The sequence below is a fragment of the Myotis yumanensis genome, unplaced genomic scaffold (assembly GCF_028538775.1).
Source record: "Myotis yumanensis isolate MYYU_CA2020_CCGP unplaced genomic scaffold, mMyoYum1.0.hap1 SCAF_2, whole genome shotgun sequence".
Taxonomy (NCBI): Eukaryota; Metazoa; Chordata; class Mammalia; order Chiroptera; family Vespertilionidae; genus Myotis; species Myotis yumanensis.
Window position 1 is genome coordinate 12299300 of NW_027223753.1, and position 13752 is coordinate 12313051.

Consider the following 13752-nt stretch of genomic DNA (forward strand, 5'->3'; position numbering starts at 1 on the left):
GATTTCGCATATAATTTTGCACATGCTCTTTAGGAATATGGCTATTGCCTAACGCAGCAGTCACCAACCGGTGGTCCGAAGACCACTGGTGGTCCATGAGGTCCGAAAGGTTGGCGACCGCTGCCCTAAAGCAAGTGAACACATATTTAAGGTTCTTATGAAAACCAAACAATTCTGTGTCTGTTATAAAGGCAGTGCTGTTACCTTAGATTCCCATTTCAGCGATTCCCCACTGGCCTCAGTGTATTAGCCTTATTTTATCCCTTGAGAAGTTTGGAAACACTATCATTTCATAAAGTACAGTCTCGTCTTCAGCAAAATTAAGAGAGGCCACTTAGTGTTTTGTGTCCAGTCATTACCTCTTTAGCAAAGTACAGTGGGAGCCAGATGAAGTTTGAGGGTAATGTTTCTATTTATTTTAGAAATGAGAGTAGCTGCACATTTGAGAAATACCACTCAGCACGAGATGGAAAAACTTACATAAAAACCACCTCTGGACCCCCACTCCTTTTGTACTCAGGGCTACATCTCCCATTGAGGTAAGGTTATGCCACTGTCCCATGGCTTTAAAAAAATAAAAATAAGGGGGGAAAAAATCCAATCCTATTAAATCCTATTAAAAACCCTCCGTGTCTCCATGCTGTAAGGAGTCCCAAGGCCCTCAGTCAGACTTCTCCTTCTCCTTCATGTGTAAGAAGACGATGCTGAAGATGAAGAGTCCTGCCATCATGGAGAAGGCGCTGGCGTAGTAGGGATAGGCCGAGGGGATGAAGCGCTCATACTGCGTGTGCTGCAGTGGCCTCACTGACACCTGCAACAGGACAGAGTGACAGGCCCGGCCTCTCGGAAGCCCGGTGGGACACGCTGGCTGAAATGGGCTGTGTGGCCTGTGCTTACCTGAGTGGAAGAGTACAAGTGTGTGTAGCCCAGCCGGTTGTAGTCCACTTTAAACTGGAACACACCGTACACGTCCGGCAACTTGAACTGGACACTGTACTTGCCACCTGGGGAAGATCAACACGTAACCAGGAGGGGTTCCCAGGGCGCTGCTCGGTTAGCCTGCCGACAGTGAGCCACAGGCGGGGACTGTCTTCCTGCAGCTCCTCCTGGGAGAACCGCTTTTACCTTTCCTCTTCAGGAAGGTCCTCACAAAAGGATCGATGCGGACAAACTCCAGCTGAATGTCGTCACCATCAAAGGGGACCCACTGGCCATTAGAGAGCTGCTCGATCACGATGCTGTACTCCTGCGAGAAAAGGCCAGTGAGCCAGGGGCCTGTGACTGGAGGGAGGCTGCCACCCTCAGAGCTACTCAAATCTGGCAGGAACTCCCAGGAGCTGTGAAAACCTGGGCAAGCCCCCCCCCCCCCCCCCCCCCCCCCCCCCGGCAGTAACTGAAATACCACCTGGCAGGCTAACCCCTCTAACTCCCATCCACACCTGTTCACAGGCCGGTGGAAGCCTGAACCCAAACTGCGCTCCAACCGGGGGTGCCGGTACTCTCGGGCATCCCTGCTTCCACTCACTGCCCTGTTGCCTTTCCCCACTTCTCTTACCTCACACCCGACTCTAACGGCACTTCTCTTGTGATCCCCTCTGTCGGCAGAGTGAGTCAGAGAAGCCCCTCCCGCTTCTGCATTGCCCACAAGGTCGCCCTCAAGATCTCCGTTTCTCTGCACCCAAACTGACTTTCTTCAGGGCAGAGGTTAACGTGGTCACCCATACGTAGGCCCCATAGGCCCAACACATAAATGCTTTTGAGCTGGGTCAACATGGCCAAAACCTCCAGGCCCCCCCACTCCAAGCTCTTACCACAAGGTCAGTGACAGTGTAGGCATTGGGTGGGGCTGTCTCGCCCACCCGGTGGTGGGACACAGGCCCCACACGGAGGACACCCTCTTCTTTGAACACCCAGCGGGAGAGGGCCAGAGCTAGCTCATAGTTGCCCGTCTGGGAATACCTGCAGGAGGGGAAACAGCAGAGGCTGCAGCACCAGAACCAACTCCTTCCCAGTGGGAACACAGAAATGAAAAGATGGGAGGGGCACGGCTTTGGGTGTTACCTGTACAATAAGCACACAATGTCCAAAGTGCTCCAGAGAGGCATAACTAGCTTGGAGTGCCAGCCCGACCAATATAGCAACAGTCAAATCCTTCAATAATTTTAACGCACCTGAAGATACTTGGCCTCTGACACTTTTAGCCAAAAGGCTTCTTCCTCCCCATCGGAGTCCTCCCCTCTGCACAGACCCCATCACCCAGACCACAGGCCTCTAAGTCCCCTGGCATCTACCTCTGGGAGCCGGGCATGGCCTTCTGCACTGCCGAGTTGAAGAAGGCATCACTGAAGAAGTCGAGGGAACCGCTGAAGATGACCCGGGCGTTGTTCCTGGCCTGGAGCCCAGCAATCAGGAGGGTGTTCTTCCCCACTGCATGGGGGTACTAGGAGCAACAGGAGGCTGTCATCCCCAAGAGCCAGGGCAAAGGACCGCCGCTGGGCCCCTAGCGCAAGAGGACCGCAGGCTAGACCTGAACAACCTAGGCCCTACCTGAGACACCACTCTGCCCGCTCCCCGCTCCCCCGCTTCTCGTGTCACCAGCCTCGGCAGCGTGTGCTTTCCTGCTTAGGTCTCCTCTCCAATAAAAAAGCGCTTTGTTCTAGGCCCAGGAGATGGGGTCTCGAGGCTCCAAAGGCCCCCTCACCTGGGTGATAGGTTTATCTGGGAAGAAGGAGTACGAGGTGGAAGAGCCTGTCAGGATGTCCAACACCAAAGGATTGTCAGGATCAGCCACCATCCTGAGGAAGGAAGAGAGAACCACCCAACTCAGACCCAAGAACTGAGCCCCAAGGACCTGGGGATCCCTAAGGGCCATCTCTTCACAGGAGTGAATCCTACTTCCTTTAACTGGCAAACACTTAGCTCTCCTCTTGTCGTAACTACAAAGTTTTGACTCTTACGTTATGACTTAATCCCACCTGCATCTTCTGGAGGAAGGAATAACCCCAAATAATCCCAAGTCTGGTAGGTTTCCTGACAAAACAAAGTGACCCCTCTCCCCCAGGTTTCTGTTGGCCTCTCCTTGCTCACTCACCCAACACCTCGAAAGAGGATGGGATTTAGAGACGACTTCCCAACAATGGTCGGGGCCTTCAGCAGGTTCTCAGTGTCAGCCACAATGAGCGTATGCTGCAACAGCAGAGGGGAGGCCGGTGGTCGGAAAGGTGCCCCCAAGCCAGGGGGCCCTCCCGACTCCTGAACGGTTACTAGGGTGAGCTTTGCTACAAGGGACTGAAACCTGGAAGGTGACGGTCTGATTACCTGGCCAAGGTCTGAGATGTCGTAGTTGTGATGGTCAATGACAGCTGTTTTCTCCTCATCGAACTCAATCCCACACTCACTGCCCAGCTCGCGAAGAGGGTCACCTGCACAGACCCAAGAGATGCCTGGCTGAGCCCTTAGGGGTGGGCCTGGGCCAAGCTATGTCACTTGCCCTGGCATCCTTATGATTCACTCTCCCAGTCATCCCCAGGGCCCTGCAGCATCACCGGCTGGATCCCTGGACAACAGCGTGGTAAAAATCAACAACAAACACCTGGCCTTCTCCCTCCACAAATACCTTGGTTCTGCACAAGACCCCCCTTTGAAGCAAAGTACCACCTCAGCAAATCTGACCTGGACGAGCCTCGGCTTATAAGGTTTCTCTCTTCCTCACCACTTCACCAAACCACCACCCAATGTGGTTCTTAACCCTTTTTGGTCCAATGTCAAGGCTGACTCGACAGACCAGGCGCTAGGAGCAGGTCCAATGTCGAGGCTGAGGTCGACACCGCAAACCGGTTCAACATTCAATCCCGTCAATTAATTTGGACCAGACTATTTGAATTCCAAAAATAAAATTGGACCGCAAAGGGTTAACACGTTAAACACCAAGCCTGTTTTGTCTTCCTTTCCGTTTAGCCTGCGATACCCAATTTCACCGATATGCTGGCGGCACCAGTGACTGACCAGTCCGGATGGAAAGTCGAGTGTTAGTCACCGGTGACTGACATGGCGCTTAACGTGTTAAAAGCTGTCAATACTGAAAAAGGTGAAACAAGATTGGCCAGGTGTTGTTCATGGTTCCTCCTACTTCTAAGTATCTTTAAAATTTTCCAAAATAGTAAAACAAAAATTTGCTTTGTGTTCTATCCAATTATGTTCTCCCTACTTGTCTCCTCTTTTTAAGGGAAGAATCACCACAAAACAAGGGGCGGGGGGGCCAAAAACAGGGTTCCCAGCCCTTAAAAGGACCCGTATCTCATTGGATCTGGTCATAGGCCAGGAGGGACTAAATGGCTCTGTAGTTCCCACACTCACTCCCTGGCAAGGACCACCCAATGAAGGACAATTTGGCAGCTTCCATTTGTAAAGCTCTCCAAGCTTCCTGGACAAATGGGGGAAGCAGCAGAACTTCTGAGATCAGACCTACCAATGTCTGAGCTGGCAGCTACCAGGACACTGCCTCCACCGTCAATAAAGGTACTGATGGTCTCCACGTTGATGTTGCCTCCAAAATCTGAAAAAAGTACCAGACTCAGTGATCCAGAAGGTTCCTCTCACTGCTCCTCTGACACTGGGGGGAGGGAGGGGCGGGGAGCAGACCAGCCACAATCATTAACAGAATATTGCCCTCTGGAGGCCCAAAACGAGAGGAATGTTTACCATATATGCCCTGATACAGGGCAATTCTCCCATTTTTTTCCAATGTGATGATCCAAAAATAATGGCTTGAATTCAACTTTTAGAAGTATACATTAAATAGTCAAACACCCACCAATTATAGTTGTCAAGTTATTTATACACTCTTCAAGTCACATCTATAATAATAAAAGCATAATATATGCTAATTAGACTGAACATCCTTCCAGATGACCTTCCGGATGAAACCAAGGTGGGCGGAGGCAGAGGCAACCGCCGCAGCGGTGGGGGGTCAGGCCCCCTTGTGCAAATTTTGTGCATTGGGTCTCTAGTCTATACAATAAAAGCCTAAGTGACTGTTACAGCAGAATAAGAACAACCAGTCGCTATGATGCGCACTGACCACCAGGGGGCAGACACTCAATGCAGGAGCTGCCCCCTGGTGGTCAGTGTGCTCCCACAGGGGGAGTGCTGCTCAGCCAGAAGCCAGGCTCATGGCTGGCGAGCACAGCGGCAGTGATGAGGAGCAGCGAGCCAAGGGGTAAGGAGCGGAGGGTCCCAGACTGCGAGAAGGTGCAGGCTGGGCTGTGGGTTCCCCCAACCCCCATGCACGCATTTCATGCACCAGGCCTCTAGTATAAAATATTTGTTTAGAAATGCTGCATTTTCCCACTCACTTCATGAAACAATTTCATTCATACTCATTGCCTGCACCTTTAGAGCCACTCTGGGGGTCACCTAACATGGTTTGCAAGAGCCCATCAACTTCACTTCCGTCTAAGTTGTCTGAGAAAGAGCACTTTTGACTCTAAGGATGATGCTGTCTGTCGCTGAGACTAGTACTCATTTGCCCAACATGAGTAGGGTTTTTTCTAGAAATCCTACAGGTTTATAGCCATTGTAGCCATAACAGAGCCACTTCATATACTGTGCTTAAAAAAAAAAAAAAAAAAAGATTACCAAAAAGAGTCATTAATTTCCAACATCTGTAATTGTGAGATTATATCCTTTTTGGTCAATTTGGTCGGGTGACTGCTGTAAGCATCCAAAACTAGCTGAAAGATCTGAATATGAGAATGATCCTGTTTAATTTGGTAATTTTCACATAAATAACAAAACCAAAGCACCTGACTTTTCCTTCAGGCTCAGAGAGAACATGTATCTGGAAACCCAGCCTCTCCTACTACATTTACAAGCCATCTCCACACCTACAGAGGCCATCCGTCTTAGACAATTGAGTAACAGCTCCTACAGTAGTGGTCCCCTTAGGGACACTGTCTTAAGACATTTCTGGTTGTCACCAGGGGTGTGTGTACTGCCATCTAGTGGGTAGAGGGCCGGGATGCTGCTACACACCCTGTAGTACACAGGACAGCCCTCTCAACCAAGAATTATCCTGCCCAAAATGTCAAGAGTGCTGCTGCTGAAATGGAGACACCTGGGCTTACATCTAGGCATCCCTTTGCCTTTCTAAGGCCATTTCCCTACCTACAAAAAGGGGCCCAGATTTTGGGGGCACAGAGGATCGATCCTTCTTCTGTAGCCGTTACTTTACTGAATTCAACTTGGAAGCTTCCTGATCCCAGAGAGGGCAAGGAACCCACTGACTCAGCAGCGTTCTCACACCCGAGCGGGCTAACGATGGTCCCAGGACCACAGAAGGGCCCTTGAAGCAGGGGCCAAACCCTTCTCCTGACCCCCCCCAGCAGAGACAAGCCTTCGCTCAGGAATGCCCGAACTGCGGCCATGTATCCCAAAGTGTGGGACCCACTCTGCCAAGGACAGGAAAGGTGACAAGGTGACAAGGTGATGTGGGGCAGAGCTTTAAGTAACGTCACATCTCAGAGAGTTCCTCTGTCAGAGACAGTGTCTCAGCTGGATACTGGGCTGTAACACTTCCCTCACTTTCTCATCTCCTCTTGCAAGAGGAAGCCTTGGGCTGCAGGGAACAGAATCTGTATAGGACTCAGCACTGCACTTAGTCTATTTATAGTTGCCTTCTACTGAAGGCAAGGACGACACCTGGTGATACTGGGTTCATTCCTGGGTTCCTTTTAAAATGTTATTTTAGTTTTTAAAAAGCAAGTCAGTTTAAAGAAAAACACTAATTAGCACAGGTGATATAAAATCTGGTGACTATCATGAAGGAGGTACGGAAAGTCGACTAACACTTGGGAAACAATGTCAGGCTCTCTGACACCTACTTTCTCCCACCCACCTTCACCCCCTTCTCCCTGTCTCACCCACCGTGTCCCTCCTTCTCAGCGACACCCCGACTTTACCTCCTGAGCACAACGCAGACGGCTCCTGCGCTCCACCGCGTACCGCCCCACCCAGGGTTTGGCATCTCATTTCAGGTCCTTATTCTTATCGCCTCAAAGACGGACTGAACGAACTCCTCAGGGGCAGGCCCTCTGTCGCTGTGAGGACCTCTTTCAGAGCTCCAAACACAGAAGAAACTGGGCAAACGCCAATTAACCAGCTGAGGGCTCCATTCACATTCATTCATTCTCACACACACACACACACACACACACACACACACACAAGTAACCTGAAGATTTTCATTTGTACAACCTGGGCTCACTTCCACCCAACTACACCTGCCTCCGAAAAGCCAACACCAAAGGCACATTTTGCAAGGGAGTTGGGAGAATCATGGTAACTGTTTGGAGCCTTGAGAAAAATACTTCAGGGATCTGGCTGAATCCAACCTCACAGGAACTACAGAGAATAAAGTAGATGCCAACGAAGCAACAGACTTCCTGAGCTTCAACAGCTGAAGGAAGAAATGGTAACCTGAGTCCTCGGAGAAAAAGACAAATGGAAGCCACTACAAAAGAGAAGACTAGATGCCCACCAAAAAGCTCGGCAAAGAGAAACAGCCAAAGGAACTGGGGGTATTTAGTCTGAGAAGAACCAGCTGAACCAGCTATGATTACGTGAAGGCTATGCTTGTAATCAAAGCATTAGACCTACTCTCTAAGGCCGAGGAGTATTAGAAACCCCTTCCTCCTCTCCCCACCCCAAACAGAGTAGGAAATAGGAGGCAAATTCCAATTTAATATAAGAAGTAATAGAGTTGTCCAGTGGTGGAGTTGACCGCCGAGAAAGCTCTCTGTCGCAGGAATACTAAAGTAAAGACATTCATTCTGTTCTAGAACTATCCATCCAGCCTCAAATAGGGAGCTAGGCTAGATCATTACTCTTTTTCAGCCTGAGAACTATGAATCCACAAGTTCAACGGCTACAGCCTCTTTGCTGCACACCCTGTTAACAACATGCCACTTCCTCCTTCCGCCCAGGCCAGCCCTGCTAGGGGGTCCTCCATCTTTCCTATCAGTCGCTTTACAGGGAAAATTCACTTTTCAGATTAGCAGGGGCCCAGGCTCCAAGGTCTGTGGCAACACCTGACCCTACAGTCCTCAGCTGTGTCTTTTCAGAAGCTGTGCCCTGATTGGCCCAGGACAGAAGTTAGCACGTGCCTCTTCACCCGCAGCAGCTGTGGCCAGGGCTAGTGACCAGCCCATGACCCAGCACATGCCCGAGATGCAGAACAAAGTGACAGATCAGTCCTGAACCTACCACCCCGGTCGTGGGGGTGACGCGCGGCCCTTACCTTCTACCGAGGGGGAGAAGATGATGAGATTGTCATAGAGGAACTCCCCGTACTTAATAAGGGACAGGCTGGGGTCATCTGCGGTCTTGAATGTGAGTTCAAAGCCCCGATCTGCACAAGGAGAAAATAGGCAACTGAGGCTGATGGAAACCGCCGCTGCAGAGACCGCGACAGCCCTGCCCTCGCCCCCAAGCGGCGAGAACGAGTGCGAGGGAGGGTGGCCGTTGCCCTCGGGCTGGGGGGCCTTTCCAAACTCAGACTTTCACCCGCCGCCCCCTCGGGCCCCCGTCTCACCCTTCAGACTTCGGAAGAAAAGCGAATGCGTCTCCCGCAGGTTGAGGTTGTCCAGCAGCACTAGGGTGCGGGGACCGCTGGCGCCGACCAGGCCAAGCGAGGGGAGCAGCAGCCACAAGAGGGACCAAACACGCGCGGCGGCGCCAAGTTCCATCTTTCTACTCCTGCCAAAGAACCGGAGCACCTGGACACCGGAAGTACCCCATCTAAGGCCAGCCAATCCCAGCTCGGGGTCCTGGAGTTCCACCCGGAAGTGATCTGGGTACACCGGGGCCGGACTCCAAGAGCCGCGGTTCAGATGATAGGAACCGAGCCAGGAGCACCACCGGAAGTGCCTCGCTTGTAGGCGGAACTTCTCAATCCTATTGGCGGAAGGGGAACGAGGCTCCGCCTCCCCAAAGCAAGCGGCTCAATCCTAGAGAGACAGCTCTGCAGCCCCGGCCAATCAACAGGACGCTTGGTCTGAGTGGTCCCGGCTTACGTGGTCTTGACAGGGGCCTCCCTGGACCACCTTTTCGTTTCTCTCTGGTCCAGTCCGGTCTCGGGACTGGGAACCAGGTCCCTCCTCCACCATCTCCAGAGAGGAAACGATTGGAAAAATAAGATCAGGGACAGGGACACTTTAGACTCCCGCGGCTCGCGGGCCCAGGGTCCTTGGCCTGGCGTGGCCTGCCCTGCCTGGTGGCCCACGCTGCAGGTAGGAAAGGGCGGTGGACTAGCCTAGCGACAAAAAAGCTCTAATTAGGCTCATTCCCAGGCTCGGTCCCTCACTAACCCCTTTACCCTGGGATTTCACTCCTCTCCAGGCCACTGTGCTAGGCTGGAAATAAAATGGCCAGAGGCAGCTCGCCTACCCGTCTGTGCGCCCTTGGAACAGCCCTGGGCTCTTGGGAGGACTGGAGCCGGTTAAGGCGCCAGTGCAGGGCTAGGCTGAGCAACCGCGCAGTAATGGTGGCTCCCACCCCTTCTACACTGGTCAGGGCCAGGGCTCACCTCCGACCTGCCTCGGGCCGTCACAGGTCTAAGGGAAAGCTACCACAAGCAGCCCCACGACTTCAGCCCACCTCTAACTCACACCGTTGCTTAGGAGTCTGCCCCAGCCCACGGGCACCCAGAGGCCCTCCTCTCTCAGGTCTGCAGCCTCGTGCGCCTCTTAGTCCCACCCAGGGCTTACCTGGAACAGGTCTCCTCCGACCTTGAACCTACCCTCAGCTTCCCCGCCTCCTGCCTTTCGCTCATGCAGCTCCCTCTCCCTCCCCACATGCCCACCTTAAGCCTCCCCAGATATTCTCCACCCTTTATGGGAGCCCCCCACCCTCTCCCCCACCACCTGCTGCTGCTCCCTTCACCAAGGGGACTTTGTTCCCATGAAGACCTGGCTCCCTCTTATTCAAAGTGTATCTGCAGGCTGCCTCCGTAGGTACCTAAGCACCCTCCACCCCACCCCAGCTTCTCCAGGAGGTGAGCTCCTTGGCCCAGGCATGTGGTTTGTGGCACGAGCCACAGCAACTAATATAAAATACAGAGGAGCCCTAGCTGGTTTGGCTCAGTGGATAGAGCGTTGCCCTGCGGGCTGAAGGGTCCCAAGTTCGATTCCGGCCAAGGGCACATGCCTGGGTTGCGGGCTCGATGCCCAGTAGGGGATGTGCTAGAGGCAGCCGATCAATGATTCTCATTATTGATGTTTCTCTCTCTCTCCCCCTCTCCCTTCCTCTCTGAAATCAATAAATAAATATAATAAATAACAGAGGAAGAGGAAGGATGGGCTGACCCGGAGCACCTGCTGTGCACCGGAACTTTAGATACCACCTCATTTCACCTTCACATGAACTCTAGGAGGTGGGTGTTTATCCCCGTCTCACAGATGAGGCTCAGAGTGAAATGAGGCTCAGGACAGCACCAAAGGCCAAAACTTCTCCCGCAGAGTATGAGTCCCTCCCATGAGGCAGGCCTGGGCTACCAGGAACTAGGGGAGGGGTGTGGCCTAGGTTGCTGGGGTGGCCCTGTCAGAACACCCGGTTCCAGCCCAGCCCCCGAGGGCAGACCCAACCTGGGCCTCCTTTGGGCCGCAGCCTGTTTCCTAAACAAGGGCTCAGCTTTCCTGGGTCGCAGATGCTTTGAGAGCCTAATGGCAGGTCAGACGCTTTCCCCAGAAACAAGCACTGGTGCTCACAACCGCAGGGCATCGGGGAAACCTTGGAGCCTGTCTTAATGGCCTCGGCTGTTTGAGACCGGGGCTCCAGGAAGAGCTTCCAGGCAGGGAGGGGCCCGGTGCCGCTGCCAGAGAACCAGGGAGGGGGGCTTGTGGGTAAAAGACAGTTTATTGGGGCAGCTCAATGCGGAGCGGGGTCCTTGGGCCACAGACCGGCTGGAAGCGGGCAGCAGGGGCAGCTGCTCAGGCCTCGAGCACCGTCCTGCAGGGCTTCCCCCAGGAAGTGGGGCCAACCGGACAGGGCACAGTTTTCCATCACCGACACATTGAGCGCGATCCACGGGGGAGCTGCTGACACGCCGTCGGTGAAGGCCTTGAGGCAGAGCCCATCGAGGCTCCGAACAACACTGGTGGGCACAGGTGGCGGCTCCATGGCAGGTGAGCGGGTGGGAATACTGATGTGGCACTGGGAGCTGGAGGGGCCTTGCCAAGGATGGTCTAGCTCCGAGGGGCTCCCGCCCGGGCAGCAGTGGGCTCTCTAGGGAACAGGGAAGGGAATTTGTCCTCCAGGGCGAGGGCCCCCTCCAGCGGCTCTATCACCGCGGGGGCAGGAGAGGAGGCCCAGCTGGGGCTGCCCCGGAGGGCCTGGCCGTCGCCGAAGCCCCCAGCAGGCAGCTGTGTTCACAGAGGCTCGCTGCCAAAGCTGCTTCTGCTCTTCTTACGCTTGGCCTTGGTGAAGGGGATGTCGAGGGACTCGAGGCGGAAGGGCCGGGGCTGGGGCATCTCAGGGGCCTGGGAGGGTGGCATGGCAGAGCTGTTGCCGAGGGGGGAGCTGAGGCCTGGCGGCGAGCTGCGATAGGCTGTGGAGGAGAGGCCCGGAGGGCGCTGGTGAGCCAGGAGTGCAGGCGTGGGAAGAAAGCCCTGGGTGTGGGTGCAGCCCCTGTCCCGCCCCCACCCAGCCCGAGCCCTGGTCCCCCTGCTAGGATCCCACCTTCTAAGACGCTGCTCGGGTTGGGGCCTCAGACCCAGCACTATGTCTGCGTCCAAAGGGTCTGGGCTGGGACACAGCCTGGGATCTCAAGCCCCACAAGCCTGGGTTCAAAGCCCAGCTCCACCCCTTCCTAGAAGGATGGCCTCACTTGGAGGAAACCCCCCAGTGGTCCTCGGTTAAGAATAGTTTTGTGTGTGTGTGTGTGTGTGTGTGTGTTTCTTTCAGGAACAACGTTCCCTTTTTTACAACGTTAAGCTATCAAAAGCAGCCAGTCAGAGATTTCGGCCGGCCTGAGCCATTCCTTGCAGCCACCCTGAGCTCAGTCAGGGATGCCTGGCTGAGCCTCTCTGGGCCTCAGTTTCCTCATCTGCTGCACGGGTACCGCGCCAGGTTCCCAACGGATGTTAGTTTATTTCCTGTCCAACTTTTCTTTCCTTATTCCTCAACTCCACCCACTTTGTCTCTTAACCTCAATACAGGACTCAGATGTGCTTCTCATGGATATTTTACTGGAAATCCTGAGGTCTTTATAAAAGCAGAAGAATGAAGTGATTTTCAGTTCTTGCTTTTGAATGTGTTTTGCTTTTGTGACCCTGTCTGCCCGCTTGGCTCAGGGGAAAGCCAATATCCTGGCAGCTGAGGGAGCTGGTAACTGACCAGGGTCATGTAGCCCCACGCCAGGCCCTGACAAGTGTTGGGGGCCCAGTGCATGTCGGGGGAGGCAGATGAATCAAATCACACGTCGCCCCCAGGAGGAAAGGGGAGACTGTATTGAGCTCCTACTATGTGCAGGCCCTGGGCTGGGCCGTTTCCCCATTTCATTTTACCTAATCCTGTGTCTCCCCCTCACTTAATAGCTGAGGACCAGGCCTGTCTGACTCCGTCCGCCCCGTCAGCCCCTCCCTGTTGGCAGAGGGTCGAGGGAAGAGGCTGGAGGACAAGAGGTGGGCAGGGCACTCACTGAGGCTCTTCATGGGATCTGTGCTGAGGATCTGGTTGGCCCGCTTTGGCCGGAAGTAGTTACTGGCAATATTTTCACTGTCGCTCCGACTGAGCATCAGCCTGTAGCGGTCTTCTTCCTGCAGAGATCCCAAATCCTCACGGGTTAAGAACCCTTGTTTGTGCAGCTCTTACGTGGGCCCTCACCCAGGGCTCAGCAGCCTCCGCAAGCCTGGTGGGATGGGGCTTCCCTGGCCCCGCTGCCCGCTCGGGTGTATCGGCTACAGACCAGCCTCCTGGGGTGGGATCCAGCCGAGCCTACACCCCCCAACCCTTCCTTGGGAATGGAAGTGCCTCATCCCTCCTGCAAACCTCAGCAGAGGGCACTGTGCCAGCTCCATCCGGGCAAGGACAACACAACACACCCAAACCCATCATGACACATCACAGCAGAGTAACACAGCGCTCAGCTCAGGGGCGCGTTTGTGATCATTAGAACTGGAGTCCCGATCTTTTTATCACCAAGAACTATTGTTTTTCACTCTCGTGGACTTTTCTTCAACCTGAATCTCTTCCTTCGGGGACCTATCCTTCTCCCCCTGACATTGTCCTGATGGGGTGATCATTCAGAGTGCCTGGATACCACCACTGCCTCCCACCCACCCCTTGCTACACAGCTGGACATGTGACCCACACTGGACCAATCACAGAACTCCATGTTCTGGACGTAGTCATTGGTCCGAGAGTAGGCCCAGGACCAGGCAGAACGGATCAGAATCTGCACCAGCACTGGTGTGAGGACACTAAGAGACAGGTCTCTCTGTTGGGTCACTAATCGCCAGCAGCCATCTTTCCTGCCTTTCTCACCTGGAGAAAGCCTACAATACGAAGGGAAGCCTGACTGTATGAGCCCCTAGATCCAGCCATGCCTGAAACCGGTCCTCTTAACATGCACCAGTAAATTCCCCTTTTGCTTGGGATTGTTTGCTTTGGGTAGCTATCGCTGGAAGTAAAAGCATTCTGACTAATAGAACCCCTTAGTGCGGCGGTTCTCAACCTGTGGGTCACGACCCCTTTGGG

At 53.9% G+C, this 13752-nt stretch overlaps 2 protein-coding genes across 7 annotated transcripts in view; both read right to left on the minus strand.

Annotated features, from left to right (window-relative positions):
• Positions 1 to 393: 393 nt before the first annotated feature.
• On the minus strand, positions 394 to 8775 carry DDOST (dolichyl-diphosphooligosaccharide--protein glycosyltransferase non-catalytic subunit). Its single transcript, XM_070404246.1, has 11 exons — positions 8591 to 8775; positions 8297 to 8407; positions 4469 to 4555; positions 3319 to 3422; positions 3092 to 3186; positions 2702 to 2795; positions 2292 to 2440; positions 1812 to 1959; positions 1126 to 1246; positions 898 to 1004; positions 394 to 811 (listed from the first exon to the last, which is right to left on the minus strand). Exons 1-11 carry the CDS (start codon positions 8742 to 8744, stop codon positions 662 to 664), a joined length of 1320 nt encoding a protein of 439 aa, XP_070260347.1. The 5' UTR covers positions 8745 to 8775; the 3' UTR covers positions 394 to 661.
• Positions 8776 to 10902: 2127 nt separating this feature from the next.
• The window catches only part of KIF17 (kinesin family member 17), a 31523-nt gene continuing 28673 nt past the window's right edge, over positions 10903 to 13752 (minus strand). For 4 of the 6 annotated variants that reach the window (XM_070404251.1, XM_070404249.1, XM_070404248.1 and 1 more), the window contains 2 exons: positions 12695 to 12812; positions 10903 to 11602 (listed from right to left, as the gene is read on the minus strand). In XM_070404251.1, coding sequence (XP_070260352.1) covers positions 11424 to 11602; positions 12695 to 12812 — 297 coding nt within the window. In that variant the 3' untranslated portion in view covers positions 10903 to 11423. Of the gene's footprint in view, positions 11603 to 12694; positions 12813 to 13752 lie in introns of those variants that run through there. The other 2 variants (XM_070404253.1, XM_070404252.1) reach the window with 1 other exon arrangement.

What these genes read in the sequence shown, in the direction of transcription:
- DDOST (XM_070404246.1), bottom strand. Translation starts at nt 8,744, where the DNA reads ATGGAACTTGGCGCCGCCGCGCGTGTTTGGTCCCTCTTGTGGCTGCTG. An exon ending in CAGATAAACCTATCACCCAG is followed by an intron (nt 2,441 to 2,701) that starts GTGAGGGGGCCT and finishes TGTTGCTCCTAG; the next exon opens with TACCCCCATGCAGTGGGGAA. An exon ending in GACCTTCCTGAAGAGGAAAG is followed by an intron (nt 1,005 to 1,125) that starts GTAAAAGCGGTT and finishes GATCTTCCCCAG; the next exon opens with GTGGCAAGTACAGTGTCCAG.